Raw genomic sequence first — 25,083 nt, forward strand, 5'->3', positions numbered from 1 at the left:
ACATTAGGGCCTGGCAGGTGGATTGTTTTATATATAGGCTTTATATTTACCCTGTGACAGGCCAAAAAACAACGAGCCAAGGACCTATTTGGTGCTGGGGACATTTGAATTTACATAATACCTATTCATATTGTAATAAAATCACATGAGTAGACCTGTCAGCAAACCTATCTACTTATGACAGGACAACAGCAACAACAAAAAATGTCGCGCTTCAACAAACAGGCAGTAGGATTCCCCCTCATTTATCAACAGAAGTGCATCAAATTTTAGAATCAGAGGGTACACTTACGTCTTTGTAAAACCAAGGTTGCATTGTTGTAGGTTTTCAAAGGTGTCGTCGCTGAAATGATGAAAACAATGAGCCGATTGGGGACCTGTATGCATGCTCACAAAAACGGTCCAAACCTTTGCAGGAGTTTTTTTTTTGGACCATTCATAGAGTCTCGAGTCTTCCTGTGAGCAATTCATCGCTACACATCGAGATGGCATGACGAATCTCGCGAGTAAAACCCAGAAAATGTTTGCAATATATGGCGAGGATAGCGTGGTGCCATATTTCCGTGTTCAGAGTGGTGGCCAGGCTCCCTGGAAGTTACATCATCAGGTAGCGGTCGGCAGGGCGGCGCATCCCTCGTTGCTATGGTGTTGCTATGGCCATACCTCAAGAACTACGCGGTCAATTATTTATTTATTTTTTTAATGTGACTTTTTGAGACAGCGAATGATGCATTTATTACAATTCGACTGGGTAAAACACTCAAGAGCAAAATCCGAAAAGCTCTTCTGTTGCCCTGTAATAAATATTTGAGCCATTTGTTTGGATAGTGATGAACACGTTTTTCATTTCTCACTCGGTCTGATACTGATTTTAGTTAACTTTTGGTTTACATTTGTAGGCTTAATGTACAGTGGTATGGAAAAGAATTTTGGAATTTCTCACATTTCTGCATAGAATCATCATCAAATGTGATCAGATCTTTGTCAAAATCACACAAACAGTGTCTGTTTTAACAAAAACCACCCAAACAATTTTAATATTTTAATGAGGATAGCATGCAAACAATGACTGAAGGTGGAAAAATAAGTAAGTGAACCCTCTGCAAAGTATCCAGGCCCTGAGGCAGCAAAACAGCCCCAAATCATGATGCTCCTCTACCATGCTTCACGGTGGGGATGAGGTGTTAATGTTGGTGACCGGTTCCATTTTTCCTCCACACATGATGTTGTGTGTTATTCCCAAACATTTCAACTTTTGTTTCATCCGTCCACAAAATATTTTGCCAAAACTTCTGTGGAGTGCCAAGGTGCCTTTTTGCGAAGATTACACAAGAAACAATGTTTTTTTTAAGACAGCTTTGGCTTCCACTGTGGAGTCCTCCCATGAAACCCATTCTTGGCCATAGTTTTACATGTGATGTGTGCACAGAGATATTGGACTGTGCCAGTGAATTCTGTAAGTCTTTAGCAGACACTCTGGGGTTCTTTTTAACTTCTCTGAGTACTGCGCGCTGAACTCTTGTCTTTGGTGGATGGCCACTCCTTGGGAGAGAACCAACAATGCCAAACTCTCCATTGTAGACAACTTCTCTGACTGTCGATTGGTGAACATCCATACTTTTAGAGATTGCCCAGCTTTATACAAATGAACAATCCTTGATCGCAGGTCTTCAGACAACTCTTTTGAGGGAACCATGATGCACATCAGACAGTGATTCTCATCAAGACAATTCTTACCAGGTGTCTGTTTTATAGTGAGCATGGCAGCTTTAAACCACTCATCAGTGACTGGGCACCAGTGTTGGGAATAACGTTATTATTACATTAGCTGTTATGTAATGGCGTTATTTTTCCAATAAAGGGGTAATCTAATTGTTTTTTCCGCCATTACCGTTACTAACAGTCAAAAGCGGTGCGTTACTTACTTTGAATAAATTGAAGAAACTACCAGCCGTAGCGAGTCTACTCTGCTCTGTTTATTTGTCATCCAAGACTTGGGGTGCGTTCAGGTTCATGGCAATGAAAATAGTAAACACACATAGCCTACCTTTGCAAGAACGATGGAGTTGCTGTTTGATACGGTCATAATGTGCAGGTCCTGTACCCATCCGCAGCAAAACTGTTCGTAGCTTTGTAGCGATTTGTAATTTCAGAATCGCTGATGAGTTTAGTAACATACACCAAACAATAAATACAACAGTATGGCCATTTCGCGTAATTGTGGAAGCCCATCGACATCCTTACTCCGTTTGTCTTCGTCTTGCTCGTAAGGGTCAACACTGTTCTCATCCTTAAGTTTGATCACATATCTGTTCTTCGCCTTAGTAACGAGTTTGTCTCTTTCTCGAACTGGCAAGTTATAGTTTAATGTCCCGCGAGCGAGACCTGCTTCCAATATGGCTGCATTGTTGTCAAATCTCACGTGATCCCCCATTCTGTGACGTAAACGCTCGAGCCTAATAACGCACATACTTCAGAGCCGGTTGTTTATATGTGAATTGTCTCGCCCTATGTTTGTACATGTGTATTTGTTGTTAACATATGTATTTTTTTTTTTTAAACAAACTTCAGAGCCAGTGTTTTCACACACAAACCGGAACAGCGCGTGTGGCAAACACACACACGCAAAACAGATGCAGAGGAATATGATGGCAGAGCATTTAGAGGAAAATTTGTCCTTTATGAGGTGGAGATATAAACTCTATTTCAAGTTGGTCAAAATTAAAGGAAAAAATGTCCATGTAAAGTGTAATTTATGTCCCGGGGCAAAGCTTTTGTCGACATCTGTGGTAAGCAATTCAAATCTGTTTATTTTTGTTGCACTTCAAGTGTAGGATAAATCTGTTGCTGGTGAGGTGCAATAAATATTACAAGGTTCTACAACACAACTACCTGTCTGTTCTTCTCAATTCAACTGACTCGAATACTGCTCAAAAAATTTTCAAATTCTTTGACATAGAACAACTTCATTTTAAAGTAACGGAAATAGTTACTTTCCCGGGTAACTAGTTACTTTTACTATAGAGATTCACTTAACTCAGTTACGTTTGGAAGAAGTAGTGCCTAACTAGAACTAATTACTTTTTTAAAGTGTCAGGAAAATCCATAATAACACCAGGAGTCTCGCCTCCCACCCATTGGGGATTAAATCATCAGGCCAGTCGTCCACACGGACGTCACTCGAGTCTCTTTTACCTGCGCATGGAAGCAGGAAGCGAAACACACACAGGATGCGTTCACAAGCCAACTTGGTTTATTTCCGTAATGCATTTTCCTTTAAAGCAACATGGATACATATTCATGAAACGGAATAAACATTCAAACATGGCAATGGTCTATTGGTTATATTCTAATCAGGTAAAAGTGAGTGGCCCTCCTCTTCACTCGCCCTCCCCAGTCACATGTGTTTCTTCTCCTAGTGAGATAATGTCAAAATGTTTACAACAATGCTATCTCACTTTAAGCCGAGTACTTCAAGAAACACCATTTGTTTGGAGCAACATCGTAAACTTATCCCCAGGGGAGGCTTTGAGTAGCCAGCCCACCACCCTCTCTTTACTGTGGAATGTGACCTGTAGCAACTCAAAGCACTTAGTGAATACATGGGTTACAATTTAATAAAACCACTAACTAGGATAAATGCAATTCCCTTTTTCCTTCCTAATATTTCCCTAACATAAAGTAACATGCCCAACACTGCTGGGCACACACCAGACTTAAATTGTTTGGTAAAAATTGGTTTCAATTGCTCTTTAAGTTTCCGTAGGCAGAGGGTTCACTTACTTATTTTTCCTCCTTCTGTCATTGTTTGCATGCTATCCTCATTTAAATATGAAAACTGATAAATGTTTGGGTGGTTTTAGTTAAAGCAGACACTGTGATTTTGGTAAAGATCATTTCACATTTGATGGTGATTTAATGCAGCAATGTGAGAAATTCCAAAAGGTTCAGATACTTTTTCATATCACTGTATGTAATATATTCGTATTAGAAATATGTAAAAAAATATATGTAAAAATATGAACACATGGCTTTCACCATTCTTTGCCCGCAGTAACTCCACTTCTTTTGCTAATTATTGAAGCAGAGCTGTGAAAGCAATATTTTTAGACATGTAGGCCTCCTCCTGAAATACAAAATACTTTTAAACTTGAAAATGCAATTTCTGGAGAAAATGCAATAGTAGCTTTGCAGTCACGGTTGGTTTCTCAGGTCACTTGTTATGTTAATTTTAAGGCATTTATGGTTACTCTGTTTATAACACATCACATTCTGTTGATTATGGGGCTTTTCAAAGGCGCTCCCTGTTCATATTGAATCACTTCCTGTTCATTTGTGGGCATTTCTGGGTCACTTCCTGTTTATATCAGGTCACTTCCCATTGATTTGGGGCATTTAAGGGTACGTTCCTGTTAATGTTGAGTCACTTGGGTTGGAAATCAATGAGTGAAGGAGGAGTGGAATAGAAGCTTTTGTGTAATACAAATGAATGGCGGCTGAATAGGGCTAGTGGAAATGATTCCCATTTGTTTTGGGCAAATTTTGGCCAAACAGTACGTTTTTGGCAAAAACCACACAAATTTCATGCCCCTTAGCGTCCTTTTTTTTGTGTGTGTGTGTAAATGATGTGATTTGGACGAAACCTGTGGGAATAGTAGTGCTTTGAAATTTCATCAATTTCAAATAAAAAATATGTTTTTCAGGCGGAAAACACTCAGGTGACTTGAAGTTCCGCTCTGAGACCCCCAATTTGGCCAAATTTTAAAGGTGTCCTATATGCATGTGTGATACATGATTGGAAAGCTTAAGATCTCAATTTTCTGGGGAAAGAAAAAATTTGAACAGGAGGGCATTTTATTTTTTTAAAAATTCAAACTGTAGGTGAGAGCACGACAGAGCAAAATTAAAGACACCATGATTATAACGAGATATTATCGCAAACTTACTTTGTTTCAAACCAAAAACTCCATGTAGCATGTATCACTGAGTGTCAAGACATAGCTGTGAATGGCCGCGGCTGGACTTTTTGGGGATTTTATGGGTGAAACATGGTAATATAACTAGGGTCGCGATGCAGAAAGCGCAGACATTAAGGAGTAGTCAAGACCTTCTTTTTCATATATTTACCCTTTCAAACGTTTTTTGTTTTTTTTTTCCGATTTTTCTTCTTTCAGATCGTTTATTTATAATCTAAAATATCTGGGGAAATGCAACGCTAGCAAAAAAAAAAAATGCAATTAAGTGATAGTGATGAGGTAAATATCCGTGACCTATTTACAGGCACTATTTTTTTTTTCATTGTTCCGTAAATTGTTTAAAAGTTTAAAGTTGTTCATTTTTTTAAACTAAATGTTAGACATCAATGAATGATTCCAAACTAAAATGATAGATATTTCGAATAATAAATATAATTACTTGCCTTCTTTTTATGGCTGGGTTAAAATAAAAGCTGTTGCGCAGTGCCTGTAAACGGGGGTCTACAGGGTAAAACTGACCAATTAAAAATAGTTCGGGGGCTTAATGCGCCACAAAACTGCTATGGCAGCATATAGACATATTGTTCTATCAAACACAACAGTTCTTTTGACTTTAAATACAGCAGTGTATTTTAAGTAGGGGTGCAAGAGCAGAAACTGTTTTTTCTGCCTTGTCTGTGTTTTCCGCCATATATATTATTGGGCGAAATGTAATTTTTGGTGTGTCAAATAAAAGAGAAGCTGCATCGCGTGAGACCTCTGGTCGTTTTGGGTTTTTGACCGGTGTTGGTGATTTTGGCTGGGCGAGACACCGAAAAACAACGCCATTGAAAATTTTAAAAAACGGAATCCTAGAAAATGTTATTTCTAATCCTTTGCTGTGATGGTTGGTATGTTGGGTCACTTCCTGTTTATTTTGGGGCATTTCAGGTTCATGTCCTGTCCATACTCAACCACTTTCTGTTGATATGAGGGAATTTTGTAGTCACTTCCTATTGACTTGGGGGCATACCCGGTTCACTTCCTATAGATATGGGGTCACTTCCTTTTGATTTGGAGACATTCTCGGGTCGCTTCCTGTAGATATCGGGTCACTTACTGTTGATTTTGGGGCATTTTAAAGTCACTTCCTGAATTTTAGGGCATTTTAGAGTCACTTCCTGTTGATTTGGGGGCATTTCGGGGTCACTTCCTCATGTTATCGGGTCACTTGCTGTTGCCCTGGGATAATTTCGGGGTCACTTTCTCTTGTAATCGGGTCACTTGCTGTTGCCCTGGGACAATTTCGGGGTCACTTTTTATATTGAGTCGCTTGGGTTAGAAATCATTCGGAGTGAATTCAAGCTTTTGTGGTATTAAAATGAATGGTGAATAGGGCAATGGAAATCAATGGGAAATTTTGCCCATTAGAAATGAATGGGTATGTTTTGGCCAAATTTTGCCCAAGCCGTGTGTTTTTGGCAAAAACTGTATACAATATTCATGCTCCTTAGTATCCTACTTGTTTTTATGTGTAAATGATGTGATTTAGATAAGAACTGTAGGACAAGTTTTTTTTTTTTTTTTAAACCTGCATTTTTGGGTGAACTGTCATATTTGGTTAGCCAAACGAAAGAGAGCTGGTGTGCACAAGAATTCCAGTCATTTCGGTTTTTGAATGGTGTTGGCAGATCAAGCGGTTCTGGCTACGTAGCACGCCGAAGAAACACTTTAAAAAAAAAAAAAAGAATATTATAGATGGTAGTTTCTGTATTACATGCAAAGCTACTGATGAGATAATGAATCATTCAAAGGATTTGTATTTGAACTTGACAGCTAGCATCTACTATAAGTCTTAGGGCAGTGTCATGTGGTATGTCATCATCACAACATTGTACTATCTCCATTGTGGGGTGGAGAAATAGTGTGTACATTGCTGATTGGTCCAAAGCTCTGCCACTCAATCGGTTAATACTCCCCACTTCCTCTGTCCTCCTTTCCTGGTGCAGCCTGGGAAGAGAGAGGGGAATGGATCTGATCAGCTTGAGTCGCCGGAGCTTTAACAACCCGCTTCTTTCAAGCCGTCCTTGACGGGACATTCCGGGACAAGATAGCGAGTCGGCCGGCGTGTGCCATCAGCAGCTTGTGAGATCTGGAGCTCTCTGATGGCAGGTAGTGCTGGCTCTAGCTGGGACTGGGGATGCTGAGTGGGGGGAGGGAGGGCCTGTTTGAGCTGGGACAGCAGCTCCAGCAGCAGGGGGAGTATCAGGCCGCCCTGCACTGCTTTCTTAGCTGTCTGCTTGGACTGACCCATGTGCATAGCTTTACCTCTTTGCCAAACTGCTTGCACCAGGTGAGCAAGCATCACATCGTTTTTGTCCCATGCATGTGACTTTCGAATCTGCTATAGTATGAAACTGTTTTGGTACATGCTGTTGATGTAGGGCATATCTGGCAGTTGGTGTAGTGCAGGGGTGTCAAACTTATTTTGGCTCACGGGTCATATTTAGGGCAATTACATTTCCTGTCCACTGGTTTATTTTTGGCCAAATAAGTTATCTCTGGCTGCTTTTGACGACGCTCGACATCCAATCCATTTTGACTGTGAGAGGCGGATGAAAAAAATGGCACTGAAAGATGAGCATTCACTGGCAGTCCTTCCAGTTTAAAATAATTTAATCTCAATTGTTGTCAATGGCAGGCAATGAGTTAATTTTAGATATCTATATCTACTAGATAGTCTGTCCATCCATCTACTAGACAGTCTATCAACTGGATCTTTATATTTACTGTATCCATCTATCTACTAGTCTACCCATCCATCTTCTAGATATAGTCTAGCTATCTCTCTATCTCTATCAATCTACTGGATGGAGTAAATATATACAGTAAGGCAAATAAGGATTTAGTCAACCACCAATTGTGCAAGTTCTCCCACTTGAAAATATTAGAGAGGCCTGTAATTGTCAACATGGGTAAACCTCAACCATGAGAGACAGAATGTGAAAAAAAACAACAACACAAAACAGATAATCACATTATTTGATTTTTAAAGAATTTATTTGCAAATCATGGTGGGAAATAAGTATTTGGTCAATACCAAAAAGTTCATCTCAATACTTTGTTATGTACCCTTTGTTGCGCAATAACGAAGGCCAAACGTTTTCTGCAACTCTTCACAAGCTTTTCACACACTGTTGTTGGTATTTTGGCCCATTCCTCCATGCAGATCTCCTCTAGAGCAGTGATGTTTTGGGGCTGTTGTTGGGCAACACAGACTTTCAACTCCCTCCACAGATTTTCTATGGGGTTGAGATCTGGAGACTGGCTAGGTCACTCCAGGACCTTGAAATGCTTCTTACGAAGCCATTCTTTTGTTGCACTGGCTTTGTGTTTGGGATCATTGTCATGCTGAAAGACCCAGCCACGTCTCATTTTCAACGCCCTTGCTGATGGAAGGAGATTTTCACTCAAAATCTCTCGATACATGCCCCCAATCTTTCCTTTACACAGATCAGTCCTCCTGGTCCCTTTGTAGACAAACAGCCCCATAGCATGATGTTTCCACCCCCATGCTTCACAGTGGGTGTGGTGTTCTTCGGATGCAATTCAGTATTCTTTCTCCTCCAAACATGAGAACCTGCGTTTCTACCAAAAAGTTCTATTTTGGTTTCAACTGACCATAACACATTCTCCCAGTCTTCTTCTGGATCATCCAAATGCTCACTAGCGAACCGCAGACGGGCCTGGACATGTACTTTCTTCAGCAGAGGGACACGTCTGGCACTGCAGGATTTGAGTCCCTGGCGGCGCATTGCGTTACTGATAGTAGCCTTTGTTACTGTGGTCCCAGCTCTCTGTAGGTCATTGACTAGGTCTCCCCGTGTGGTTCTGGGATTTTTGCTCCCTGTTCTTGTTATCATTTTGACCCCACGGGGTGAGATCTTGCATGGAGCCTCAGATCGAGGGAGATTATCAGTGGTCTTGTATGTCTTCCATTTTCAAATAATTGCTCCCACAGTTGATTTCTTTACACCAAGCGTTTTATCTATTGCAGATTAAAGAGCATACGACAGGAGAAAAAAAGTCTTAAACGGCACCACTATGTGAATTAAAATCATATTTTGAGACGATTCGACTATATACAACAATTTAGCAAAGCGCAGATGACGAGAAATTAGTGTTTTAATCTGCTGGTTAGCCACGCCTACCATTATAGGGCTTTAGCGTCCCCAACAGGTGGATGACGTCAGCGGTAGACTGGGCTCATCGGCTTGAGAAGGACCAGTCAGCCCATTGAGGGGGAATTATTCAGAACGAGGAAAACGCGACGAAGAGAGCCGCAAAATGTCATTGTTTCAGTCTCTCTACTCCAATATTTTTACAGGATATTCTTTTTATCTAAGTATTTTCCCCAATAGCTATATAAAACGCTTGAGAAGGACCAGTCAGCCCGTCGAGGGGGAACTATTCACAACGAGGAAAACGCGACGAAGAGAGCTGCAAAATGTCATTGTTTCTGTCTCTTTACTTCAATATTTTACAGGATATTCTTTTTATCCAAGTATTTTCCCCAATTGCTAAATAAATGGCATGGTCATGACAAATAACAGTCTTGTGCTAAATGGAATATGAAATAATAAAAATGCATTTATTCAGGACAACATGGCAAAATTACTCCATAATGGTCAAAACTGTCGACACCTTTACCGTCGCACCTCCCGAACGATATTTTATGACACTTAAATCGGACATATGTCATTTCCCTTCCCCGGCTTCGGAGAATGTAAACAAACCAAAAGGCGTGACAGCTAGGCGACATGCTAACCCGAACCGAGTGATGTTTCAAAGTCTTCGAAGCGGAAAATCCTTACATTTGACAAACCTGGAATGTATGACGTTGTACTCTGTTCAATAACAAATGAAGAGATGTTCCAAATGTCAAGCATAGTCCACGTGAACAGTAAAATGATGATTACCAGACTGCGGAATTGTTTGACAACTCATCGTGACATCATCCAAAACCTTTTAACCTTTCTTTATTCTTTTCTTCACAGATTGCCGAGCTGTTCATCACTGAAAAGAATTGTATCCTGATCAGTTTTGCACTCTTACTTCAACCAGCCCATCAGACTGTAGATCATTTACAGAATACAATAGAAAAGGAAGTGTTGCGAGGAAAGGAGTCAATATCTGCTGATGGGGTTAGAACGTCACGTTTGTCCTGCAATGCTACAGTGTTTGTCTAAAGCTGAGGCTTTAGTGGTGAGAGGATTTGTAGACTCTTATCTTGGCACAACAGAGCGGCCGAGTAAACTAATTAACTTGTATCTGCACTTGACTAGGTTGCCTATTGCCACTTAACAGCCTCCATAAAGCTTAACATTACACAGGATAGGAAGAACAGAGGGTGTTGGGTGACAGTGTATATTTCCCTCACTCTGTCTCTAATTCGCCTGCTACATGACCCGGTGGCTACCCCTCACTGACCATTGTTTAAATAGCAGCAATTGTTAGTTGTCACTTCATCTCGAGCAATCAACAGGATCCTTTCGGCGTGAAACATTATCCACTTATCTCTTCGGACAGGGTAACGGCTTCTGACTTTTAGAATATTATTACATTACATCAATATTGATGTCTATGTTAAAATGTAGTTTATTTAGTGGCCTGCGGGAGTATTGGAAATAATCAGAGATTTAAATTTTTTTTTTTTAAATTACATTTCAAATACAGCAGTCATTTTTTTGGGAGTAGTTCTCGTAGATTTTTTTTTGACATGGCCCTTTTCAAGTCAAAGTTTAGCAGCTAGCCAGTAGTGGGAGATGGTTAAACATAGAGAAAGTATTGGAAGTTTTCTCATTTTAGCAAAAAAATGAAATATTTCAAAATTTTGAGAACATTTATGAGCATATACTTACGGAAGTCTATTGTTGCCACACCCAAAAAGAAAAAAAGTCCAGTATCATGTTTTTACATGATAACTATCACATTTTTAGATGCTTAGCACATGATAATTATCACGTTTTTACCTGACAATTATCACATTTTTGAATATATCACATTTTGGCATGATAGTTATCACGTTTTACATGATAATGTCACGGTTTTACACAATTATTAAGTTTCTACATTATTATCACGTTTTTACATGATTGTTTTCAGTTTTACATGATTTTCACGTTTTTAAATTGAATTTGAATTTATTGTCATTGTCATCATCATCATCATCATCAATCAAAAATCATAAGGAAAGAAAGAGAAAAGAAAAAAGAAAAGAAGGAAATCATCAGTTTGTTTATCCAAACAAGATGAAGCGAGACATGACAAGGGAGACGGAAAAGCAGAAGCTTATCGGGAAACCCGTCCCCCTGCTACATGATACATGATATTACATTGATTTTACATGATAGTTATATTTAGATGATGGACATTTTCACGTGATAGTTATCATTATTTAACATGATAGTTATCACATTTCAACCTGATAATTACCAAATTTTTACTTCAAATTTATCGCGATAACGGGCGGTAATTAATTTTTTTAATTAATCACGTTAAAATATTTGACGCAATTAACGCATGCACAGAATGACCCATTCATGCGTTGTCTCAAACAGTTTTCAATGACGCCGTTTTAGCATATTGAGAGCGAAAAGGCAGAGAAATGCGAGTGGACACAGGCGTTCATTGCACTGCACCTTTTACTGGCTTAACCTTTGGCAGCCACTACTAACAGTCATGTTTGCCCAACTTCCCATCATGCATTTGGGTGGAACAAGAGACGATCTTTTCCTTAAGACAATTAATTGAACACAACGCAGAACATATTGTATACCATTTGCAGCCACCACTGACAGTCATGGTTGCCCAACTTCCCATCATGCATTTGGGCGGAACAGTAAAGTCGCTACAGCAGGGGTCTCCAAATGGGTCCTCGAGGGCCGCTGTGGGTCCTGGTTTTTGTCCATACAAATCAAGCACAGACCTTTCAACCAATGTGGTTTTTACTAAAACAGCATCTGACTTTAATCAACTGATTACACTTATAAAACACCAGATTGGTAAAAAGTTGTGGTCTTGTTTTGTTGGAGTGAAATCCTGCACCCACTGCGGCCCTATGTGGAATAATTTGGAGACCACTGCGCTATAGTATCATTTAGTGAAAGCACAACAAAAATAATATTCCTATCTCTCAAAAAAATAATGTTCACAAAAATCAAAGCACTAAATGCAAAGAGAACTGGCATTCCCAATCAAAAGCTATGCAAAATACACATAAAACCTACTTAGACTTTGCCTTGGCTAGATCTCCAATTAATTTAAAACACCATTGACACCTTGTGGTGTATTTCAATCACTACCTTACGTAGTTAAAGACACTGTGGAAGAACGGCAGTGAGCCTGATGTGACGTAACTGCTCGGCGATGTCAACAATGGCGAGCTATTTATTTTTTGATTGAAACTTTTACAAATTTTATTAAAACGAAAACATTAAGAGGGGTTTTAATATAAAATTCCTATAACTTACTTGTACTCAAAGACTTTCTATCCATGGATCCCTTTAACACACAGGTGTCAAACCGATTCCAGAAAGGACCAAGTGGGTGCAGGTTTGCGTTCCAACCAATGAAGAGGACACCTTTTCACCAATCAGATCTTTTACATGTGTAATCAGTTAAACTTTATCAGGTGCTGCTTGTTTCTGTGTCTGAAGTTCATTGGTTAAACTCTCTGCACGGTATCGGTTGGAACAAAATCCAGCACCCACTTGGCCCTTTCTGGAATCGGTTTGACACCTGTGCTTTAACAGAATGAATGTTAATAATGTTAATGCCATCTTGTGGACTTATTGTTATAATAAACAAATAGAGTACTTACATACGTATATTGAATGTTTATGTCCGTCTTCTGTCTTATCTTTCCATTGCAACAATAATTTACAGAAAAATATGGCATATTTTAGAAAAGGTTTGAATTGCGATTAATTACGATTAATTTTTAAGCTGTGATTAACTTGATTAAAAATTGTAATAGTTTGACAGCCCTAGTTTTTACATGCTATCACATTTTTATGTGATAATTATCACATTTTTACATGACAGTTTAACATTTTTACATGATAATTATCACGTTTATATATATAATTATCACTTTATAGGTTTTAAGTTTTATAAACAATTATCACATTTTACCTGATAATTATCATATCAAGTTTTTACATGATAATTATCATGTTTTACACAATAATGTCACTTTTTTTACATTATAATTATCACATTTTTACATGAGTTTGTTTTTACATGATAATTATCGCATTTTTACATAATTATCACATTTTTACATGATAACTGCCACAGTTTTACATGGTGGTTTTCCCGTTTTACATGATTATCACGTTTTTACATATATAACTATCACGGTTTTACATGATAGTTTTCATGTTTTACATGATAGTTATCACATTTTTACATAATAACTATCACGTTTTTACATGATAGTTATCACGTTTTTCATGATACCACGTTTTTACATAATTATTACATTTTTACATAGATATCACGTTTTTACATGATAGTTTTCATGTTTTTACATACTATCACGTTTTAACATAATCATCACATTTTTACATGACAGTTTAACGTTTTAACATAATTATCACATTCATACATAATTATCACTTTATAGTTTTCACGTTTTATAAACAATTATCATGTTTTCACTTGATAATTATCGTTTTTACATGATATCACATTTTTAGATGATTAGCACATTTTCACACGATAATTATCACGTTTTTACATGATAGTTATCAGGTTTTTACATGATAGTTATCACCTTTTTACATGATAATGTCATGTTTTTACATACAGTAATTGTGCGTTTTTACGTCAGTATCGCATTTTTACATTAGTTTTCATGTTTTTACATACTAACTATTTAGTTTTTACACGATAATTATCACATTTTTACATGACAGGTTAACGTTTTTACATGATAATTATCACGTTTCTACATAATTATCACTTTATGTGTTTTACGTCATATACACAATTATCACATTTTTACATGATGGTTATTACGTTTTTACATGATATCACATTTTTAGATGATTAGCACATTTTCACATGATACTTATCACATTTTTACATGAGTTATATTTTTCCTGAAAATGATCACATTTCTAGATGTCACGTTTTTGTTATAATCATCACATTTTTTACATGATAGTTATCAAGTTTTTGCATGATAATTATCATGTTTTACACGATAATGTCACGTTTTTATATTATAATTATCACATTTTTACATGAGTTTGTTTTTATATGATAACTACCAGGGTTTTACAAGATAGTTTCACTGTTTTACATGATTATGACATTTTTACATATACTTACCACGGTTTTACATGATAGTTTTCACGTTTTACATGATTATGTCACGCTTTTACATAATTATTACATTTGTACATCATTATCACGTTTTTACATGATAATTATCACGTTTCTACATAATTATCACTTTATAATTTTTATGTTTTTACATGTTTTTACATGGTAATTATATTTTTACAAGAAAATTATCACGTTTTTACATGATAATACCATGTTTGTTTGTTTTTTAGTGGCTGCAATAAGCTTCCGCATACATTAGACTGTGGGTGTTCAATAACTGCTTTTGGCATGATGTGTTTTTATCAGCAGAGTGAACTTTGCCCAAGTGAAAAGCTCTTTTGGTTGCTGAGTGTTGACTGATACAGTTCTTAGAAAGTATGTGCTGGCATAGAAGAATGAGGTCAGAAAATTCTGCGTACAGGGGTTCCTATAATCATGTGTTGAGGCATAGTGCACTGTGTTATTTACATTACTCTGTGTTGCTTGCAGTGATTCCTAATTAATCTGCCACAGCACATTAGAGTGCCAGGAGAGTTCACAAGGTATGGGTATTTCTCTAAATTCACCTAACTGATAAGAAAAAAAAAAAAAAAAAAAAAGGGGGGGGGTGGATTACTGTGTAGGTACACCTGTGTATTATCTACATTAGTCAGTTTTGACTAAACTCAAACAAGTTTAGCCTTATTTCAGCATTTTGTTTGTGGTTTGCCCATGGGCTTTTCCTAATATAAAATATGTACATGTACCTTGATACAATGAAGATTTGATCAAAATCATTTTACAGCAACAAGTAAGACAAACGTGAAGTGTAATTAAAAAAAAAAAAAAAATGTGCCAAAGGAAGATAGTGTGAGGTTCTTGTTGCTGTTGTTGTGATCCAGGGAGGCTAAAAATAGGGGGCACGGGAAATTCTCCATCCTTTATTGATAGCCTTCCAGCACATAACGCATAATTATCTGACTTTCATGAACTGATAGTTTTCTGACCATACATCAGTACTATCACCAACACACGGATTCTTGTTTTTGAATCAGTTGATCAGTAAACCTTCTGTATTTGTGTTCGGTATCAATATTAATAGCTCAATTTTATAAGATCTATTTGAGATAGACATTATCTAATTATATTCAAAATAGTGGCGGATGCTGCTCTTTCAATGAGGGGAAGCTCAAAGTGTGTCCGCCTGTGAGTGCTTTGTGATGGTAGAGGGTCTTAGCTGCAACCACTGCTCGGTAGGGAAAGAAACAAGAGTGCCAGAAGTGAAGTCTCCAAGCACAAGCAGCTACAATAGAAAAAACCCCCACCAGAAATGAGCTTGATTTTCCGCTAGTCGTTTTTAGCAAAGCAAGTGTCGCTAGGATGATTTGGAAAGTCTCTGGTTACACTCAGAACAACGGAATGATAATTGAAATATGCCTCCTGCGAATGTAAATACTAAAAGATCACTGATTTGCTCATTTTCCTGTCAATCAAAAAGAGACTCAGCCTCAGACAGATCGTCCAATCATCACACAGAGAGGCAGACCGCCCACTGCCTATAGACGACCCCCAGAGACGCAGAGCGTCCAATAGGTGGGATAAAACCAGCCTTTAGCCAATAACTCGTCTCGTTTCGCTGTAGTGTAACAATGTATTCTTAACTCCGGAGAAGCACATCCATATAGAAAAGATATACATAAAATTCACAAAGTTCATATATGTTTTATATGGCACTTGTATGTAATGCATGTGTCGCTCAAACCACTCATATAATCCTTAGTAAATTCGCATAATATGAAACTTGTTAAATTTGGGAATTTAACCCATATGGAAAAGACATACAGTATTTAAAATTCATAAGGTTCATATGCTTCATCCCAAACTTGTATGTAAAGCATGTGACACGCAAACCAGATACAAGATCTTTAGTAAATTTGTACAATATGAAACTTGTGTAATTTCGGAATTTAAAAGAACAATATATGACAGGAATTGTGCTCACGATATCCTTGGTAGATGCTGTATGTGTAAAATAAACCATATTTGTTAGAAAACAAACAGTGAAACAAAAATCTTGCAAGTATTATAAAAAACATAATAAGTGCAGTGTCACACAGGATATATTGAAATATAAAAAACAACATAGTCCTCAAACAAATTCACATGGATTACTAAAAATATTTTATTTTTACACGTAGGAACACAAATGTTAAAAGTTCGCTCTCTCTCCAAGCCTGGTAGTTCATTCTCTCTCAACCGATTGATTTAAAAAAAAAAAAAAAAAAAAAAGTATTACATTGGTAGTAGGTAGTATTTTAGCAATTATAGTAATCCCTCACTACTTTGGGTTTGACTATCGCGGATTTATGACTTTGCGTGCTGAATTTACCGGTAGGTTATACAGTACATATGTATATGTAATCAATCTGAAAACATAAACAATAGATTTCATTAAATCCTCTAAAATACTAAAAATTATGAAAAATAAAACAAGCATAAAATAGGAAGAAAAAAAAAAAAAAAAGCATTTTCATACATATAGCGGAAAACACTCAGGTGACTTGGAGTTCCGCTCTGAGACCCCCAATTTGGCCAAATGTCAAATTTGTCTGATATGCATGTGTGATACATCATTGGAAAGCTTGAAATCTAAATTTTCTGGAGGAAGAAAATTTTGAAACGGGAGGGCATTTTAAAAAAAACTAAAAATATTAAACAGCAAAACCCTAACTGGAGGTGAGAGCACGTGAGAGCATAATTGCAGACGCCATGATTTTAACATTATCGCGTACTTACCTCTTTTCGATCCAAAAACTCCATGTAGCATGTATCACTAAGTGTCAAGACACAGCTGTGAATGGCCACAGTTGAATTTTATGGGTATATATATATATATGGCGGAAAACACCCAGGTGACTTGAAGTTTCACTCTGAGACCCCGAATTTGGCCAAATTTTAAAATTGTCCGATATGCATGTGTGATACATCATTAGGAAGCTTAAAATCTCAATTTTCAAGGTGAAAAAAAAATTTAACAGGTGGGCATTTAAAAAAATATATATATATAATATATATATACATTTTTTTTTTTTTTTCCAGCAAAACCCTATCTGGAGGTGAGAGCACGCGAGAGCAGAATTACAGACGCCATGACTTTAACGAGACATTATCGCATATTAACCTTTTGATCTAAAAACTCCATGCAACATATATCACTGACTGTCAAGACACAGCAGTGAATGGCCAGAGCTGGATTTTTTTTTGCGATTTTATGGGTGAAACATGGTAACATAACAAGGGTCGCAATGCAGAAATCGCGGACATCAAAGAGTGGTCGAGAGTTTCTTTTTTATATATTTACCCTTTTAAACCTTGTTTTATATTTTTCTTTGTTTGGATCAATTGTGAGCGGGAGAATTAGCGGGAGATCGACAGGCGGATCGGTGCAGCGTTTGCAGTAATACGGACTCTGCACCGGTCCGTAGTGGCGAAGAAGGAGCTGAGCTGAAAGGCTAAGCTCTCGTTTTACCAGTCGATCTACGTTCCTATCCTCATCTATGGTCACGAGCTGAACGCGACAGTAACAAACAAAAAAAAAAATACAATTAAGCGATAGTTATGAGGTAGATATCCGTGACTTATTTACAGACATCATTTTTTTCATTGTGACGTCATTTGTTTAAAAGTTTAAAATATGCGAGTGAATAATTTTTTAAAGTCGTTTTTATTTTTTTTTATTTTTTTCAAACGAAATATTGGACATCGATTACCTACTAAACCTACTAAAAGCTTTAAATAGCTTATTCGGAGTGTCCCTTTCATGCATCTTGTCAGATGAACTGCTTGTACAGTGGGGAGAACAAGTATTTGATACACTGCCAATGGGTTTTCCCATTGTCAGTGTATCAAATACTTGTTCTCCCCACTGTATATATGGCCGTGTTCTTATGTCTACCATGATACGATGTGTGAATAAACTGAAACTGATTTCAAGCTAAAAATAACAGACATTTTGGATAATAAATATAATTACTTACCTTCTTTTTATGGCTGGGTTGAAACAAAAGCGGTTGCGCAACGTCTGTAAACGGGGGTTTCCAGGGTAAAAGGGACAAATTCAAAATAGTTCGTGGGCTTCATGCGTCATGAATCTGCTATGGCAGCATATGGAAATATTGTTCTATCAAACACAAGTTGTTTTGGCTTAAAATAGTTTATTGTATAGAGGGTTGCAAGAGCAGAAACTGCTTTTTCAGTCTTGTCTGTGTTTTCTGCCACATATATATATATATATATATATATATATATATATATATATATATATATATATATATATATATATACACATACAAGACCATTAGCGCTGCTACAGTACCTCATTTTAATCACATGGCATATATTGAACCTATATGAAGTATATAAAGTAAGCACAATTTTCCTGCAAAATACATACACTTTACATGCAGAAAACATATATATATATATATATATATAAAATGGTATATATTCATATACGAAATGAGTATTTCTTTAAAGCTGACATATAGTTAAAAACCTATATGAAACATGAATTGAAAATGTAATTGGCCATATATTTTCCTATTATACCACATACATGATTTTTACTTGGTTCATACTCAAATCCTTTAACTATTTTGTACTTTTTTTTTTAAAAATGCAAAAGTGGCCACTTTCAGAAGTAATCATAGTATGAGACTTATAAAGATTTTTGACTGGAATTAATGTTGATTAATTCTTAAATGGTTTTTCTATTTCTTTTCCATATGGGTCAGCTTCCACACTAACTTAAGCACTGCAAAGCTGCGCGAATGAATAAAAACCAAGCCGTATCATAACCAGTAATAAGAAGCAAATCCTGAACAAAGGTTGAGCGTGTTGTAGCACATATTTAATCAATGACATAAACACACAACAGTATACATTTGATCACTTATTTTCTGACATTACAGTCTGAGAGCAATCGCCTCTGATTTCTGTTATATGTTGTTTTTTCAAATCCTTTTGAGATCCACGAAGAGAACCTTTCTGATTTTTATGAAATCTCAGATTGCTTTACCGTAAGCAAATCTGTTCTAGAATGGCAACCTCGTACTTTTGAACGTGATTGTATTCATGGGGAAAGGAAAGTCATGTGTAACGTCAGTGAATTACAAACAATGGGTAATTTATAGCCTTACAAATGAGAGCAGTGGTTAAAATAGATCACCACTTTAGACCATAGGAGACATGTTTATTTTAAGCCTGCGGGCTTGAAAATTCACTTGACAATTATCACTGGTGTCATTTCATAGTAGGCCAAGTACAAAGGAATGTTTCTGACAGTGTGAGCAATCACTATTCTTGGATCTGCTCTAAATAAAGAGGCATTTGATAATAACAATACTATGAAATGAAATACGTTTCCAATAAACAGTTCAACCAAAATAATCATTTAAATGTGTTTTAATATTATGCTTTTAAGAAGCAGCATACTAAATCAATACCAAAAATACAAAACGGCAATTTGCACTAATGTTTAGCCTGTAAAAGTCTTTCTTCAGACGTGTGCTGGTGGAGAGCACCAGAAACAAAGATGAGCTGAGCAACGGACTTGTTTTTCAACTCCAACAACAGACAAATCCCAATAGACTGGAGAATAATCCTTCACCCATATAAACAGATGAGAAGGCCCTCCAGTTCATCCAGGCGGAAAAAATGTTCTACGAGGTCGCGCTGATCGAGCTCACGGCTCTGCAAAGGACCACAGGCAAGTTCAACCAGCATGTTTTATAGTTCTATAAACAGAAAACATATTCAATAATCTGTGTTTATGCTAATTCCTTCAAGTTCTGAGACGGTTTTATGAAGCGGAGCTCAAACAATGTACACTTGCAATGTGAATATCTAATTCTGAAGTTGTATGCAAATGTTTTTGGGTTGTTTGTTTACTGGTTTGCTGCAATTGCTCTTATGGATGGCTTTGATGGGTGTTTTATGGTAAGACATCTTACTTAGGAACATTTGAACAGGGTCCTAAGAGGTTCTTTTTTTTATTATTATTATTTTTATTTTAATGTTTTAATACCTAAATTGGTTTGGCTATTTATAAAAAAAGGAACTATATCTGCTAAGCTAATTTTGATTGGAATACCATACCTGTCAATTTGTAGTAATTTGTACAAGTGAGCAGTGATTTTTAAAAATCTGTAATTTTTTCTCCATTACGTTTTTGTTTCTCCGTTCAGATTTTGTCACCGTTTCGGCAACGAGCCAATGTGCGTTACTATGCGTTACGTTGGTTGAATGACGCAAGAAAAGTCAGAGACATGGAGAGAGAAGGGTGTTTGTTGTGACGCTGTAGCAAACGCAATGCTAGGCTAGCTCCAATATTTCCTGACTGTAGCTGACAGCCTACAATCTAGATATCGCCTAGATATCACATGCATATAGAACTACATGAGAAATGAGAGACTCGGAGGCGTTAATGAACAGCCACCATTTTGAAGCAGTAGGCTTCTCAGAAAGGCTCTGTTGTAGTAAACACCTTCCAAGCGAACTTAAGCAACTCCTAATCGGCAAAATCTTGACTTGAATCTATCTTTAAATGATGAAAGAGTTTTAAAACTTTAACATGTCATAAGTAGACAGAAGGGAACTAATGCAAAAACGGTAGCAATTTTAACAAATCTAACAGTTGATTCACAACATTAAACGATTTCCAAACATAGCAAAGGTTACTATTTTTTTTCTTTTTTAATTAAAAAAAAAACAAAAAAAACATGAAAGGTAACACCAGTTAGTTTGCCAAGTAGGCATGTGCCGGTATGAGATTTTGACGGTACGATAACCGTGAGCAAAAATACCGCGGTTTCACGGTATCACGGTATTGCAATTATAGCTCCAAAATTTTGAGATGTATGGGTTTTTTAAAAGAAAAAAAAATTTTTTTTTTTCCATTGAACAGGATTTTTTTTCAAAACATATTTACAAATTGGAACATGAATATAATGTATAAATAAATAAATTAACAAAAAATAACAAATATTTTATATAAAATTAAAATAAATAGAACCTAGACTATACCCACAGCCACAGCTCAAGTTGCTCAATATCAGAGTAAGAACAAAATAATTGCTATAAAAAAGTAAAAACACTTCTAAATAAAATTAAAAATATATATTAAAAATATATACTGTATGACTTTTTTTGAGGGGGGGAAGCTCAAGTGAAGTTTTGCCATTTTCAGCCACTGTGTCAACTCTAGTCTACATGATGCCATGCCTTTGTGTTAAAAAGAACAAAGATTTCATAAGTTAATAAGTTAGTTCAAAATGTATACGTTAGTATTATAAATTAGTTAAAATGTAAATATTGTTGAGGAAAGGTTTCATCTAAAAATAAAGTGAGGAGTGAGACCTCCTTTCTCAATTAGCAATCTTTGACGCGATCCTTTTTCTTCCCCCCTTCATTCAAGCTTGTTTCTCACTCAGCGGCTGTGAGACATAAAACCTCGACGAAGCTGCTCTGCCAGCTTAGCCTAGGCTAACATTCGTCTGTGTAAGTTTTAGTTAGTTTGTATATTGAATTTGAAAGGAAAATGTGTGTTTTGTTTTTGGCGAACTTTTTAATGGTGCTACTGCTATCCTGTTGAACCTAATCACACGTGGAAAAATACAATTGTACAACGTTTTAAATGTATTCATTTGTATATTTCAGCACGATTTGAGAGCTCAATAAATTGAAGAAAAGTACGCCTTGTGTTTGGAGGGCTTGTTTTTGGGGTTTGCTGGCTGTTTAGCAGAATAGCGTCACTGACACTCACAGCAACAAACAGGGGAAGGGTGAGCGCTGCCGCACCAAGCCACTTCGGCTGCATTTTGGCACATGAAAAATAGCGAATACCGTACTAAGGTATGATGGAAAATTTGAGTGGTTTTGAAACCGCGACGTTTTCACACTACGGTAAACCGTGAAACCCGTAACCGGCACATGTGTATTGCTAAGTAACTAATTACTCCTACATTCAGGTAACTGAGTTACTAACTCAGTTACTTTTTGGAGAAGTAATTTGTAACTGTAATTGATTACTTTTTTAAAGTAAGCTTACAACACTGGTCATAAAGATGAAGTCTGCAGGATGAAAACTGACGAAAGCGGGGATTTTATTCGGCCAATTTGTTGCCGAACACAATTTGCGTACAGTGCTTTCTCTCAAACCATTTTCTAGTTCTTTTGAAGTGTGTTTGTGGTCATTGTCCTGCTGGAAGACCCATGACCATTGAGGGAGACCCAGCTTTCTCGAGCTTTCTCACACTGGGCCCTACATATGCTGCAAAATTTGTTGGTAGTCTTCAGACTTCATAATGCCATGCACACAGTCAAGTAGTCCAGTGCCAGAGGCAGCAAAGCAACCCCAACACATCAGGAAACCTCCACCCTGTTTGTCTGTGGGGACAGTTTTCTTTCCTTTGAAGGCCTCGTTTTTTTTAATTTTTTTTATGTAAACTCTATGTTGAGTCCTAATCCCAAAAAGCTCTCTTTTTGTCTCATCTGACCAGAGAACTTTCTTCCAAAACATATTTGGCTTTCTCAGGTAAGTTTTGGCAAACTCCAGCCTGGCTTTTTTATCTCTCCGGGTCAAAAGTGGGGTCCCCCTGGGAGACCCTTTTCATTCAGATGCCGACTGATAGTACGGGTTGTCACTGCTGTACCCTCGGACTTCAGGAAAGCTTAAACTTGTTTAGATGTGTGTGCGGATGTGACACGGCTCAGAGAGCAAACGGACCCAATAATGCAGAGCTCAGAGCAGATTTATTGACAATGGTTCTGAGAGGAAGAAGTCTTGGCCCTTGGAGAGGCACGGAGGGCTGTTCGAGCAGGGGGGGACGGGCAAGGCGAAGGCCCAGGCAGGATGCGTCTAGATCCGGTCCTGTAGCAGGGTTCAGGTCACAGGGAAAAGGCAGAGGCACAGACGAGGAGCAGGCTAGAGGCAAAAATCCACATGGTCAAAAAGTGTATCAAAGGCAGAGGCACAGACGAGGAGCAGGCTATAGGCAAAAATCCACAAGGTCAAAAAGTGTATCAAAAATCCGGCAAGACAAGGTAACTAGAAACGCTCGTAAGTTGCAGTGAGGGCTAACAAACTCGCAATGGCTTAGAGGGCTGTGGGTGCTTATGTAGGGAGGCTGAGGTAATGACCAGGTGTGCAGGACAGGTGTGTGGAATTAGTGTTGATGACTGGGAGGGAAAAAAAAGGAAAAGGCATACAGGCCTGCAGTGGGTTCTAACAGAACCCCCCCCCTAGGGACGGACTCCGGACGGACCAGGCGCATCGGGGTGGAGCCGATGGAAGTCCCGAATGAGGTCCGGGTCCAGGATGTGAGAGGACGGGACCCACGAACGTTCCTCTGGGCCATAGCCTCCCAGTCCACGAGGTACTGGAACCCGCGACCCCGTGGTCTGGATTTCAGGAGTCTCCTCACCGTATAGGCCGGACCGCCGTCAATCAATCGAGGAGGTGGAGGAGGCGGCGTGGGGGGAACCAGTGGGCTCACACAGACCGGCTTGAGTTGTCCAACATGGAAGGTCGGATGGACCCTCATGGTCCTGGGAAGTCGCAACCGTACGGCCACTGGGTTGACTACCTTGGAGACCGGGAAGGGGCCAACGAACTGGGGAGCCAGTTTGCGGCTCCCGACCCTGAGAGGGAGATGTTTTGTAGACAGCCACACCTTTTGACCCACCTTGTAATTCGGGTTGCTCGACCGATGGCGATCTGCCAACTTCTTCATACGGGCAGCACTTCTGACGAGACTGGCTCTGGCTTGGTTCCACACCCTCTTCTTGCGGCGGATCCACATCAAAGCAGAGGGTACTTGGGTGGCCGTCTCCGTCTGTGGGAATAGAGGGGCTGGATACCCAAACACAACATGAAACGGGGAAAATCCAGAGGAAGAGCACGGCAGACAGTTGTGGGCGACCTCGACCCACATGATGTTTTGCGCCCATGTGGTGGGTTGTTTGGAACACAAGCAGCGCAGAGTTGTTTCCAGCTCTTGGTTCATCCTCTCCGCTTGCCCATTGCTCTGAGGATGGTACCCTGACGATAGGCTGACAGTCGCACCGATGAGTCCACAGAACGCCTTCCAAAAACGAGCCACGAATTGTGGCCCTCTATCGGACACTATATCTGACGGAAAGCCGTGGACTTTAAACACCTCGGTGAGCAGGGCGCTGGCCGTTTCTTTTGCGGTGGGCAGTTTTGGGAAGGTGATGAACCGGACCATCTTCGAGAACCTGTCCACCACCGTCAATACAGTGGTCTTTCCCTGCGAGGATGGAAGTCCGGTGACGAAGTCTAAAGAGATGTGCGACCAGGGTCGCGTTGGAACCGTCAAGGGAAGCAGCTCGCCTGCAGGTGGCCTCATAGGCGTCTTGTTGGTGGAGCAAACCACACAAGCTGCCACGTAATCTCTGACATCACTCCTCATGCGCGGCCACCAAAATTTCTGGGCCAGGAGTGCAAGGGTGTGTCTACTCCCCGGATGGCCTGAAAAGCGGGAAGTGTGGATCCAGTGAATGACCTCCCCTCGGAGGCCTTGCGGCACAAACAGCAACCCCGCAGGGGTACCAGGTGGGCTGGTCAATCCCTGGGTGGCATCCAGGACCTTCTTGATGATCTCCCACTGGAAGCCCCCTGCCAGGCATGATTTCGGAAGGATGGGTTCTGGGTTCTCCGCACATCCCTCTGAGG

The 25,083-nt window shown here is 38.6% G+C and overlaps 1 protein-coding gene across 2 annotated transcripts in view; it reads left to right on the forward strand.

Moving 5' to 3' along the window:
- The first annotated feature begins 6,941 nt into the window (after window positions 1-6,941).
- Window positions 6,942-25,083, forward strand: part of c15h14orf180 (chromosome 15 C14orf180 homolog) — a 45,659-nt gene continuing 27,517 nt past the window's right edge. The window contains exons 1-3 of one of the 2 annotated variants that reach the window (XM_057859117.1): window positions 6,942-7,308; window positions 10,013-10,043; window positions 20,011-20,097. In XM_057859117.1, coding sequence (XP_057715100.1) covers window positions 7,156-7,308; window positions 10,013-10,043; window positions 20,011-20,097 — 271 coding nt within the window. In that variant the 5' untranslated portion in view covers window positions 6,942-7,155. The remainder of the gene's footprint in view (window positions 7,309-10,012; window positions 10,044-20,010; window positions 20,098-25,083) is intronic. The other variant, XM_057859118.1, reaches the window with a different exon arrangement.

This window comes from Corythoichthys intestinalis, chromosome 15, assembly GCF_030265065.1.
Source record: "Corythoichthys intestinalis isolate RoL2023-P3 chromosome 15, ASM3026506v1, whole genome shotgun sequence".
Taxonomy (NCBI): domain Eukaryota; kingdom Metazoa; phylum Chordata; class Actinopteri; order Syngnathiformes; family Syngnathidae; genus Corythoichthys; species Corythoichthys intestinalis.